Here is a 12,940-nt window from a genome sequence, read left to right as displayed (position 1 = left end):
TCAGGCTAATTATTGGCTTTTGAGCGGAGTGTGGGAATGCAGAGAGTTAAATGAGTTTTGTGTGTTTTCAGGGAAAGCTGGAGCTGGAGAACCTGCAGAGGACGCTGCAACGAGTCCACGGAGAGGAGGACAGGCAGCGGCAGCTACTGGAGAAAGACCACCAAGAGATTGAGCTCCTCATGACGCAGATGCGCCCCCTGCAGGAGAAGGTGGATGCCTTGAGCAGCCAGAAGGAAAATCTGGAGGAAAGCAACCAGGAGTTAGAGCGCAGACTCAGCCAGAGCAAAAAGTAATGGTTATACCCTTTCTTCACCTCTAGATGCAGAGTCCATGTCATAAAACGTCAGTTAGGGCAGGATGCAAATAATCCGGGTACTGCTGAGATGTACAAAGGGGAATTCTCCTTGGATGTGGGGAGGAGCCTGTATCTGCCAACAGCAGAGAATCAGTCATTTACTAGTAGTCTGTAAAGTGTTAACTCAGAGACACGAGGGTGGAGCCATGCAACAAGATGCAGGAGGAGCGGTCAGGTATCAGATGTAGGCAGGGGTGGGGTCATGCAATAAGATGCAGCAGGAGGGATCCAGTATCAGATGCAGCCAGCAGCATAGGCAGGGGTGGGGCCTTCCAGAAGGAGTAGTGGTCGGATATCAGATGCAGACAGTAGCTTAGGCAGGGGTGGGGCCATCCAGCAGGGGGAGTGGTCATATATCAGATGCAGACAATAGCTTAGGCAGGGGTGGGGCCATCTAGCAGGGGGAGTGGTCATATATCAGATGCAGACAGTAGTGTAGGCAGCGGTTGGGGCTATATGCACCAAGATGCAAGAGGAGGGTTTAAGTATCAGATGCAAGGAGTAGTTCAACGAGGGGCGGAGTCATGCAGCAAGGGGAGGGATCAGATGCAGTTAGCAGTGCAGGGAGGAGCAGAGTCTCAGTAGTCGACCGCAGCAGGGTAGGTGTATTTGTTCCCTCTCTCCCTAGCTGCTCCTGTATATTTGAGGACACGGACTTCCTTACATTATATGGGTTGTCTTCTTTACTTCTCATTACCAGAGCGTTGTCAGACACCGAGAAGCAAAACAAAATGGCGACCGAAGCCTTGGAGAGACTGGAGGGGGATGTGAGGACCCTGAAGAATGAGCTGAGTCAGCTAAACAAGCAAAAGCAAACGGTGAGGCAAGAAACGGCAGCCGCTCAGCACATGCTGGAAGGTGAGACTGTAACGGCGTGTCCGTGCGAGACACTAAGTGCTGCTCCTCTGTTATACCTGCCCAGCGACTGACCGCTGCTTCTGACTGCAGATAAGACACAGGAGATGAACTGTCTGAAGAATGAACTTGAGGATGTGAAGGAACAACTCCGGCTGGTGGAGCAGGTAGGTTGTGCCGAATGACGAGCGCAAATTGTAAAACTGGGACCAGATTAAAATTGATCTGGAGGGGAAGTGTCGGCACCGAAACTAAGCTGAACGTGCCACAAATGTGCTTAAAAGTGAAAGCAAACTAAACGCAGCGCCCCCTGCTGGCCAGGGGAAAGATTGCACAAACACCAGAAGTTTAGGGATCATCACAGCGTATGAGGAACTGCACAATGTGCATGTGGGTATTCCGCATAAAGTTGCAGGACGGTGCAGTCATGTAAGTTGCTCTTTTCCAGGATCTGAAGAGCATCACCAGGCAACGCGATGATATGTTACAGGAGAAGGCGGCTCTGCAGGAGGACATCGGGGACGCTGCGGGGAGACACAAACTGCTGCAGGAGGCAGAGAGAAGGACGGACGAGCGTCTGAGGCAGCTTCAGAGATCTGTGGAAGAGAAGGAGCGGGAGGTCGCCCAGCAGGACCTGGTGAGGGCACAAGGGCGCCACTGTCCTATCACCCTTGTAATGGTGGCCAGGAAGCGAGATGTGGCATGTTGCTATAGGATGTGCTGCACCCTACTGATTCCTGGTGGTCCAACTGTAGGGGGCTTCACTGAGTCTCATCCACATGAGTAGGCTGAGGTACAGGATCTGCAGAGCTGGGTCAAAGAAAATCCAACGGGCCTGCTGCGCTCTACTGGGGCAGACCCCCCTTTATTATAGGGAATGGTGAATGTGCCAGCTAACGGACCTCCGCTAGTAAGGGACTTCTAGTGTATTCTAGTGATCCCAGCGCACGAGCCCTGTGTCAGCCAATCGGGGAGGACTGCGTTACCGGAATACTTGTCAACTTTACTATCATGCGACGACTTCTGAGGCTTTCTTGTGTGCCACGTGGAGCTGATTTCTTGGGTGCAGGAGGGGGAGGGGACGGGCGGGCTACTTGCGGCCCCGGGTCGCAGAGGGGACGGGCGGGCTACTTGCGGCCCCGGGTCGCAGAGGGGACGGGCGGGCTACTTGCGGCCCCGGGTCGCAGAGGGGACGGGCGGGCTACTTGCGGCCCCGGGTCGCAGAGGGGACGGGCGGGCTACTTGCGGCCCCGGGTCGCAGAGGGGACGGGCGGGCTACTTGCGGCCCCGGGTCGCAGAGGGGACGGGCGGGCTACTTGCGGCCCTGGGTCGCAGAGGGGACGGGCGGGCTACTTGCGGCCCCGGGTCGCAGAGGGGACGGGCGGGCTACTTGCGGCCCCGGGTCGCAGAGGGGACGGGCGGGCTACTTGCGGCCCCGGGTCGCAGAGGGGACGGGCGGGCTACTTGCGGCCCCGGGTCGCAGAGGGGACGGGCGGGCTACTTGCGGCCCTGGGTCGCAGAGGGGACGGGCGGGCTACTTGCGGCCCTGGGTCGCAGAGGGGACGGGCGGGCTACTTGCGGCCCCGGGTTGCAGAGGGGACGGGCGGGCTACTTGCGGCCCCGGGTTGCAGAGGGGACGGGCGGGCTACTTGCGGCCCCGGGTTGCAGAGGGGACGGGCGGGCTACTTGCGGCCCCGGGTCGCAGAGGGGACGGGCGGGCTACTTGCGGCCCCGGGTCGCAGAGGGGAGGGTTACTTGCGCCCCCGGAGGAGAGGGTTACTTGCGCCCCGGGTATGAGGGAGAAAGATTGGATTACTTGTGCCCTGGGTCAGGCAGTCTACTGTCTGAGTCTTTCTGATTGGCAATCACTCTGTTTTTCCACAGCGACTAAAGCAAATCACGCAAGACATTACGGGGCGGGAAGAACAGCTCAGAGTGGCAGCTGCACAACTGGAGAACGACAGGCAGAACTATGAGAGGGAATTGTCTGAACAAAGGAATACCCTGGAGATGATCGCTGAAAGCGTCCGTGCCCAAGAGGAGCGCGCCATGAGGCTTGCGCAGGAGGAGCGGTGGTGCTCTGCGCTGGAGGAGTCGCTGGACACTGCTAGTAATTATATTTACTGCCATCCCTGCGATATATGAAGGTTCTGCGGCTCCGCGGTGGGAGCGCAGGAACCTTGTGGGTAACGTCCTGTAACATGCAGTGACCAGCGCTCTAGGATCGGCACGGCATATATTAACTATTTGTTGTGGGGTCTGCTGACCATCTTATAACTGAGGACCTCCAGAGTCCCCCCTGATGTTTTCTGGCGAGTTGGAAATTTCCCTGTAAAGTCCCTTTGGGCCTGACAAGGATAAGCGACAGTATATCTTCCTGTTGCCGCTGATCGCTGTCAGGTGAATATCCAGCTTTCTTAGGACCTCTAGTGTTCTGTGTTCTGCCGCTCGTGTTCCTATGTCATATGTAATGTGACAAGGGACCCGGGATGAACACGGCCTGCAGCACGCAGAAGCGGCCATATTGTACTCATCCTGTCCCTACACTGTAAATATGGCAGGGGAGCATCATCAAGAGACGAATCTTATATTGCAGCTACCAGCACATATGTGGCTTTCGGGGCATGATGGGATTTGTAGTTTTCCTTTACAAACAACTACCTTGTAATTCCTTTATTCCAGGACTTCGCCTGTCCGAGCGGGAGATGCAGCTACAGGACAAAGCCAAGGAGGTAGCGGCTCTGCAGATGGAGCTGGAGACTAACAGAGGTGATCTGAGACGTTTACAAGAGGAGGCGACCTCGGAGAGGAAGACGGACGAGAGGAGAATCCTCACACTGAAGGAAACCATCACGAAGCAGCGGATGCAGCAGGAGGAGGCGGCTGAGGTGCGATATCATCATTGCATCGGGAGGGGTATCGTTTCTCTTATTTACCCCTTCATGCTCCTTTGGGAAATATGCAAATGAGAAGATGGAACAATGCCTCTGCAGCACCACCTATTGGAAGGCAGCATTCCTGCAAGTCAATGTCAGACTCTTTATACAAGTCTTATAATAATGACTGGGAATTGAAAACTTGTTCCATCTTCCCCATTTGCATATATTTACCAGAGGAGCATGCATGGCCTTATACGTCTCCTCACTCATCTTCTGGGTGTTTCCCTAAGGAGAGATGATACTCCTCCTGTGCAGTAGGATCTCCCCAGTCAAGCCAGGATCCTACTGCACACTGATGAGGGGCAAAAACCCCGAAACAGCTGTCTGTGTATGGATTCTGGCTGTTGGTTTTCAATTCCCAATCATTAGTATAAGGCTTGTCTAAAGAGTCTGACATTGACTTGCAGGAATGTGGCCTTCCAATAGGTGGCGCTGCAGAGGTATTGTTCCCTCATGATTGCATGTAATGGATGTAGTTTGCATCTACAGTCCTGTGCAGGAGGCGTCCCCGCAGCTCTGCTGAGCCTTGTAGTTCTGCTTACAGTCTCTTCTTGTAAAGCTGCGGCTCTTCTCCCAGCTCAGGTGATCACAGGTATTGTAGTGAGACTTCCCAGAATGCAGCGCTTCACTGTGGTCTCTGTTTTCAGGAACTGAAAAGGGAAAACGGCAGCTTAAGGAAACAGCTGTTGATGGTCAAACAAGCGGCATACGACAACCACGAGCGAGCCAAGCGGCTGCTGAAGGAGCTGAAACAGCTGCAGGTGGAGCACAGCATGCTGCAGAAACAGGTGAGCGCCCAACGCCCTGCCATACAGCGGGCACGTCACCTCATTGTCTCCCGTCACAGCTCGGGCACCTGGTTATACTGGAGAAGTCTGCCATGATGAGCAGAGAGTGCAGGACATCATGGGTTAACCCCGTCATGCCCCAGGACAGACAATGTCATGAGGGTGTGGGGTTTGTATAGAGTTGGATCAGTAGCCGATCCCGCTCCATACATAGTGGCTGCTGACTGCCTTTGACAGGCACACAACCCTTTAAACGCCCGATTGGTATTCAGGGGTCCTGAACAGCCCCCATTTGATGAGATTGTGAGATGCCGTTCGGTTGCCATGGTAGCTTGGGGCCATCTGAAGGCCCTCTGGTCTACCATAGCTGATTGCCTGTCAGAATGCGGTATAATGCAATACTTTTGAATTGCATTATACGCTATGAGTGATCTAACGATAACAAGTTCAAGTCCCTTATGAGGACTTAACTTATTTTTACATTATTTTTTTAACTTTTTATTAATTAGAAAAAAAATAAAAGGTAATAAGTTTTTAAAACCCCTTTTCCCATATTTATAATCAAAACCAAAAAAAGCAGATTTAGTATCGCTCCTTCATCCGATCAAATAACGTATAATTCTTCATGTCACAAAAAATGCCAAGAATTGCATCTCTAAGAAAAAAATGAATAAAAAGCCGTAAACACTCCAGAGTGGATTCAATAGAAACTACAGGACGTCCCACAAACAATCAGCCTCGCACCACTAGGTCAGCGGAAAAGCAAAAAAAGTGATTGTAGTCAGAAGATGGCGGCAGAAAATAAGATCTTTGGGGGAAAAAAAATATTTTTTAAAAGTAGTGAAGCAAATCAGCGTTGGGCGGCACACAGCCGGCTGCCCATGGAACCGACAGGAATGGCCTTAGGTTTTTTTTTTTGCACGTGGACTGTGGTTCTGTATATAGCCTGTACCGGGATCATGTGCGGTCCACAGAATTACACGGACTGAAAACCACCTGTGGGCATCTAGCTGAATCCGATGAACTACCGCTAACTACCTGCTGCTTATTCTGCATTTAAAAATCCCTGCTGTGTTGCATGTAATACATGACAGTCACCACTAGAGGCAGTCACTGATGCTGTGCTTGGGTCACAGAGGATTGTCCACACTGATGCAGTATAACACATGGTATCACAGGTGGGCAGAGGTCTCTGTACAGGTGACGGTCCCTCCTATGTAACGTGTTTCTAGGATGTTTGTCCCATGTTGTTACACACTTTGTAGCGTGATCTGCGGCAGGACGTCTGAGGGGGTGGCAGCAGATGATGGGGGTTGTTGTCTCAACTCGTTCTCATTGCAGCTGAAGAGTCAGGAAGAACTGGATACGCGGCAGCAGGAGGTCAATGAGGCTGTGAGGGAGTTAAAAGCCCAAGTGAAGCTGGAGATCCAGAGCAGCTTACAGGAGCTTCACTGCCCCATGACCGACGAGCTGCTGGAGGACGTGGAGCCGGCGCTGGAGCAGAACCACAGCCTGCAGGCACAGCTGGACCGTCTGAAGGAGGACTACCCCTTCTCAGCAAACCCCTCCACCCAGGAGGATGCGGGCCCCTCTAGGAGTCATATACTGGTGAGAGGCGCAGTAATACAGGCCGGGTCACGAGGTCCCCGATGCCTCCGAGCTCTCAGTACTCATTGTAGTCTGGGGTTAGTGGCATAGATTGCGCACAGGACTTGTTGCGGAAATGGACGCAGATTTCACTCATTTGCATTGCAATGAATGAAATCCACAGAACGTCCATGGCGCATCTACAGCAGAGCATAACGTGACTCATATCCCCGCTCCAAGAGTTGGGGATTGTTAAAACTGCATTCAGTACTTGGTTGCAGAATCTTAGTGCAGAATCCGCCATTGAAATTCCACAACTAGTACTAATGTTTAAGGGTGCGTTACTTATGACTGAGGGCTCCTACCCACTAGCAATATGTTTGCAAGAGCGAGTGAAAACGCATGATTATGAAACTAATGATTTTCGATGGTTTCATACTCATTTGTGATGTCTTCACTGAAGCCTGGCAGCGCTAAGAAAAATCTGCGCTATTGCCCATTATTTCCAATGGGGCCGGCGACAGCAGCACCAGCCCTATTTAAAACATGGCAAGTACATCGCGCTCCCTTGACACAGCTGTGACAGCTATGGCAGGGGATTCCTTCATCCCTGCGGGGATGAAGAAATGCCCTGTCACAGCGGTGGCAGAGGTCTGCGATGCTATCCTATTGCAGCGATGATTTTTGAGGAAGGGCTCAAAATATTAGCCCTTCCCTGAAAATCAAACCTAGCTATAAAAAAAAAAAAAATTTTTTTTTTTTTTTTACTTACCTAGAAGAGCTATCAGTCTCTTTTTCTCTAGCCCCGACACTCGTCTTCTGTCTTTTGGAGGCCGGGGATTGAAAAATCCCCGCCTCCAGAAAGCGCTGCCTCTGATTGGCTGAGGTCTTTGACCAATCAAAGGCAGAACTCAGCCGTCATTGAATGACAGCTGAATGCTGCCTGTGATTTGGCTGAGCGCTGTAACCAATCCAGAAGACGACTGCAGGGGCCAGAGAAAAGAGCCGGACAGCTCTTCTAGGTGAGTTTATAAAAAAAAATTTTTTTATAAAGTGATACTTGTGAGTGCCTCAGCTTGTGAGCAGCCTCTCTCCCAAATTTTTGCTCTGCTTTAGGAGCAAAAACTTCAGTTACGAGCCTGCTTCGCATTCCACACCACTTCGCATTCACCTCTCCGCCGCTGTCAGGGAGCCGCGTGTAGCTGCATCTTCTCCCTGCACTGCTCTGAAGTTTAAAATCCCCAGCTGCTGAAAGAGGTGTATCTGATTGGCTGAGCCCTCAGCCAATCACAGGCAGTGCTCGGCCCTTTATTGAATTCACTTTAAATCCCTGTCTGATGAAAGAACTTCAGAGGAATGCAGGGAGAAGACGTGGCTATATGCGACTGAGCCCCGGCAGCGGCGGAGAGGTGAGTATATAATTTATTTTATTTTTTACACATGCTATGGATGATTTTCACGGAAAGGAAAACCACTGACCAATCAGACTTTTATCACCTGACGTATGTATAAGTAATAAAAGTCCATTATGGTACAACCCTTTTACAGTGTTGCATCCTCCTCTTCACAGGATGAACAATGGCGCGGAGAGGCCTTACGAGAAAAGCTCCAGCAGCAGGAGGATCGACTGAGGGTAAATGCGTCTCCTAAGTCCTTCAGAGCTGCGTGCTGACAGCTGTCATGGATGTCCTTAAATTCCTTACCTTGTGCTGTCATATCATTTAGAAGAGCTAGGTGACTGCAGAACGTTAACCCCTCGCACAAGGATTCATGTACAGCAAATCTGTTCTGTGGAGTGTATGGGGTTACGGAGTACGGATGTAACAACATTTAAATTGACTCTTAGTGTTGTAATGTTCTGGGCCACAGTTTCTTTGCCCATTTAATAGCTTTACAGTGGTCTGACCTTGACACTAAAGGGTATACATGTACGTCCTCTAGGGGCGCAGTTTGAATAGAGTGGGCTCTGAAGCTGAGCCCACTTTATAAGCAGCAGCTACATGCCCGCAATAACAGTAATCACGATTGACCCTTTAAATGCCCCAATTGGCGTTCAGGAGTTCTGAACAGACCCCCACAATGAGATGCTGTTCAGTTGTCATGGCAGCCCATGGCTGCCTTGTATTTCTGCCTATTGAGACGTGTCTGTAGCCTGTCGTAATGCAATGCTGGCAGAAATGCCATATACTGCAATACTGAAGTATTGCAGAATGTAGTATAAACTATTACAAGCTTAAGTCCCCTTAGGCGATTAAAAAAATATATTATTGTAATAAAGGATATTAAAAATGAAAGGGAACCGGTCATCCGTTTTTTACATAGTGAGCCACCCCACCTCTTAAACAATGATCTAGCATTCACAAAGTTACTTTGTGGTAAATGGTGTTTCAAGCATACCGGTAAAGATCAGGGTCTATCTGTCCAAAGGGCGGACTAACTACCTCTGATGCTTGTGTACCTCCGCAAACACTCCCCTCTCTGTGCCAGATATGTGGAGACATTCTCACCGTGAGATTTAGACCGCGACGAAGTGTAAACGCCGGGACCGGTGCGGATGCAGATCATCTGTGCCTATTATGGACAGATTCAACAAATCCAACTGTGTGTGCCGGTCGCAGCGCTACCTGGAGACTAGAACTACGGCAGCAATGGGTAGATGACGTCTCCGTGTGTCTGGCACAGGGGGGGGGGGGGGGGGGGCATGTTTGGGGAGGTACACAAGGCGTCTGTCCAGCCCACCCATCGGGCCGATTGAAGCATACTGGTAAAAATCAGGGGTTTCATGCTAATAAAGTCAAACACCATTTCCAACAGCGTAACTTTGTAAATCCCCCTAACAGCGTAGTTTAGGAGGTGGAGGAGCCGAACTATGAAAAAACTGCTGACAGGTTCTCTGTAAAAACAATAAATGAGAAAAAACCTTTTCCCGTACTTCCAATAAAAATCAAAACACAAGTCCCAATTTATTATCGTAACGCATTACTAATCCCCCAAAGCGAACGGCGTAAAAAAAAACCAAACGCCAGAATTGCGTTTTTTTTTGTTTTTTTTTAAACCCTTTTAAAAATAAAAAGCCATCCACAAGTTTTGTGCCCCAAAATGATACCCACAGAAACCCCACATCCCACAAAAGACGAGCCCCACCCAAACCCACTGATTAAAAATAAGGAATGGTGGTCAGAAAATTATTTTTAAGGTGCAGCAAACAAAAATGACTAAATAAACTTTGTCGTAATCGCACGGCCCCGTAGAATAAAGTGTTTTTGCTGCAGCGTCCGTCATAAAAACAACCCCCCCCCCCCCTCACCCTCCCAAGATGGCAAAATGGGGTTTTTTTTTTTCCTTTTCACTCCGCTTAGAAATTTTTAAACCTTTTATCAGTGTATTCTATAGTACCACAGAGAATTACAACTCATCCCGCAAACTACCAGCCATCAGACCGCTACGCTGGCGCAAAACTGGGCATTATGATTGACTGAAAGATGGGAGGAAAAAACATAAATCAAAGAGAAAAAAAAGGGGGGGGGGGCATCCTTAAAGAGAACTCGGCACAGAAAGTTATCTTGGTCAAGTTAAGCTTTGCTGCATCTGCATAACCTCATAGTGTTCTCATGGTCGCCCTACACTATGAATGGCGGCTGCTAATGCTGTCGTGCTCCTTTATAGGCGCAGCTCCACCAGCGAATGTCCAAACAAGCAGACGTGCTGAGCAGAGGCCGGCGGCAGACGGAGGGCTCCCTGCAGGGTCTGCGGCGGCAGCTCGATGCCCTGGACAACTTAGTCTCTAACATATCAGCGGAGTCTCCTTTGCACTCGAAGTCCTCCCGGCTGCTGCACTCCCCGAGCCGAGAGGTACACGGCCCCCTGCTGACCCAGGTGAGTGCGCCGCTTATGGAGGGGTACTACATGACCCAGCAAGGGAAGTGGCTGATGCGTTGCATTACTGTAAATGGTCTTCTGTCTTAAAGAGTTTGAAACCAAGATCCAGCACCTCCCCTGCACCCGAATTATCAGCTCTGCCCCCGCTCAGAGCCTCCCTGCAGTGACCAGGTAAGGGGTCCATGGGCTCAGTGACCACATAAATAAGGAGTGAAATGTGTGAATGTAATGATATATTGATTACTATACTAGAGCTACAGGCTCTAGGACCCTGCTGTACCGCCTCTAGCTTGGATACAAGATGTGATACGGGTGGGAATGGATGCTCTAGTACCCTGTTGTACCGCCTCTAGCTTGGATACAAGATGTGATACGGGTGGGAATGGATGCTCTAGTACCCTGTTGTACCACCTCTAGGTTGGATACAAGATGCAATACGGGCAGGCATGGAGGCTCTAGTACCCTGTTGTACTACCTCTAGCTTGGATACAAGATGTGATACTGCCAGGCATGGAGGCTCTAGGACCCTGTTGTACCACCTCTAGCTTGGATACAAGATGTGATACTGCCAGGCATGGAGGCTCTAGTACCCTGTTGTACCGCCTCTAGGTTGGATACAAGATGTGATACGGTTAGGCATACAGGCTCCGTGTGTCCCTCATACCGCTACTAGGGGGGACTGACTGTCATATGTGATGGCCCACCCAGACCATCACACCAGCAGGGGGCAGTATGCCGCTCCACAGCAAAGGCAAGATTGAGTCACTCACCCCGAGGGCTCCAGACACGAACACGGCCATCGTCAGCACCCGAACTAAACCCGGATTAATTGTTACAGATGATACAGTTCCACTTCATAGCAGTCCAGATTTCTCATTTACAAGGTGATGGTGACGGACAGTTAATGGGGGGCCGGGACACCAAATTTCCTTCTGCTAAGTGCCTGAAAATAGTCTGTAGTAAAGGCGCCATTTTTATCTGGATGGTGGACAACAAAACTGGTGGAACTGCTTGTTCTTGTCAGCAGATCAAACCATTCTCTGTAGTGGTTGTCCGTATGGGCCAGCCGCAGCGCGCGTGTGCCCTAATGCAGCCACTGGTCAGCGATGTGTTGAAAGGACCATCCAGCTCCAGATGCGCCCCTCCACCGAAAATCATGCAGTTTGTGTAGCGATATCGCTGACCACTAGACCCGTCTCTATGGCAAAGTAGTCAGAGAGCCTTTTTATAGCACAACAGGGGAAAGCACTTGTATGGCCTCCGGTGCCAAGACTGTTCATCTAATCCTTTCTAGATCTGCCTGAGATGGAACTGCGTGCCGACACTTCTGAGTGCGTTATTTATATAGAACAGATGTGGTCGTATTTTATATTAATGGCTCCTGGTGTTGGTCTCGTGCCCGGCCGGGCCGCCGTGGGCACGTCTCGTGCCCGGCCGGGCCGCCGTGGGCACGTCTCGTGCCCGGCCGGGCCGCCGCGGGCACGTCTCGTGCCCGGCCGGGCCGCCGCGGGCACGTCTCGTGCCCGGCCGGGCCGCCGCGGGCACGTCTCATCTTTTTTTTTTTTTTTCTTTTTTAACTGTTCATCACAGCTGTTCCTTATATTTCAGGTGTCACCGCTGCTGCATTATCCTCAAGAGCCACCAGGAACGTTCAGCTTGGAATCTACTCACAAGGACTGGACCAAAGTGCCTTATTCAGGTGTAACTGTTCTGGATGTGACGGTTGGATCTACTATCCCTATAACAATAGGGACCCCATGTTTTAGGGAACTTTTACACAGGCGCATAGTCGCTCAAAAAAGCAGTTGGCAACGGTCAGCCCCTGTAACTACGGGTCCCAACACAACAAGTATGGCTTCGTCTTCAGCTTGCTTAGAAAGTGACTTGTCAAACAGGCAGGCATGCACCGATGACGAACTGCCTGTTTACTCTGAGTGTGCCAGAGATCTCTTCCAGCTGTCCACCTCCATTCTCCTGGGTACAAGCACAAGAATCACTGTGAGAGTGGGCCAGTGGTGAAGGGGGGGGGGGGGGGGGGGAGGTGTACCTTTAACGTGCATCACTGATTTGGTGCAGATCTGCAGCAGATTTCACCCTTTCCATTGACTTAAAATTGGAGTGAAATCTGCTGCAGCTCAGCCCCAAAATGTAAGACAGTCTGCAGCGCCTCAGATGTGTGATCGCACCAGGAGGCCCGTTTCACAAAGGTGATGCGATATTACCGTGAGAAAAATCGCAGTGGTGGTCTGAGCAATATTGCGATGTTGTGTTGCTAGCATGACTTTGTAGCAGCATGTGTGCGGATTGGTGGAGGGAGGGGGATGTGCTTGAGCTCTAAGCCCTAGCTGCATAAAACTCAACCAATGCTTCACCTAAGCTACGCTTGTCTTCAGGCATCTCTTCCTGGGCAGGGATTTGAAAATGGCTGGGGACCAGGGAGAAGATGTGGCGGAGCTGATAGCGCTTTTTTGGGTGATGTATTTGGGGGTTTTCTGCAGCCAGGGCTTATTTTGGAGCTTTTACCGTAGATTTCCTAC

At 50.9% G+C, this 12,940-nt stretch overlaps 1 protein-coding gene across 3 annotated transcripts in view; it reads left to right on the top strand.

Annotated features, from left to right (window-relative positions):
- The window catches only part of CNTRL (centriolin), a 53,396-nt gene extending 40,961 nt beyond the window's left edge, over positions 1-12,435 (top strand). For all 3 annotated transcript variants that reach the window (XM_066580302.1, XM_066580300.1, XM_066580299.1), the window contains exons 33-44: positions 72-289; positions 1,056-1,213; positions 1,304-1,377; positions 1,659-1,847; positions 3,095-3,320; positions 3,893-4,098; positions 4,797-4,937; positions 6,279-6,545; positions 8,095-8,157; positions 10,191-10,400; positions 10,493-10,574; positions 12,012-12,435. In XM_066580302.1, coding sequence (XP_066436399.1) covers positions 72-289; positions 1,056-1,213; positions 1,304-1,377; positions 1,659-1,847; positions 3,095-3,320; positions 3,893-4,098; positions 4,797-4,937; positions 6,279-6,545; positions 8,095-8,157; positions 10,191-10,400; positions 10,493-10,570 — 1,830 coding nt within the window. In that variant the 3' untranslated portion in view covers positions 10,571-10,574; positions 12,012-12,435. The remainder of the gene's footprint in view (positions 1-71; positions 290-1,055; positions 1,214-1,303; positions 1,378-1,658; positions 1,848-3,094; positions 3,321-3,892; positions 4,099-4,796; positions 4,938-6,278; positions 6,546-8,094; positions 8,158-10,190; positions 10,401-10,492; positions 10,575-12,011) is intronic.
- Positions 12,436-12,940: the final 505 nt, after the last annotated feature.

The sequence above is a fragment of the Eleutherodactylus coqui genome, chromosome 10 (assembly GCF_035609145.1).
Source record: "Eleutherodactylus coqui strain aEleCoq1 chromosome 10, aEleCoq1.hap1, whole genome shotgun sequence".
Lineage (NCBI taxonomy): Eukaryota > Metazoa > Chordata > Amphibia > Anura > Eleutherodactylidae > Eleutherodactylus > Eleutherodactylus coqui.
The sequence above is the reverse complement of the archived record's forward strand: the minus strand, read 5'-3'. Positions and strand labels throughout refer to the sequence as shown.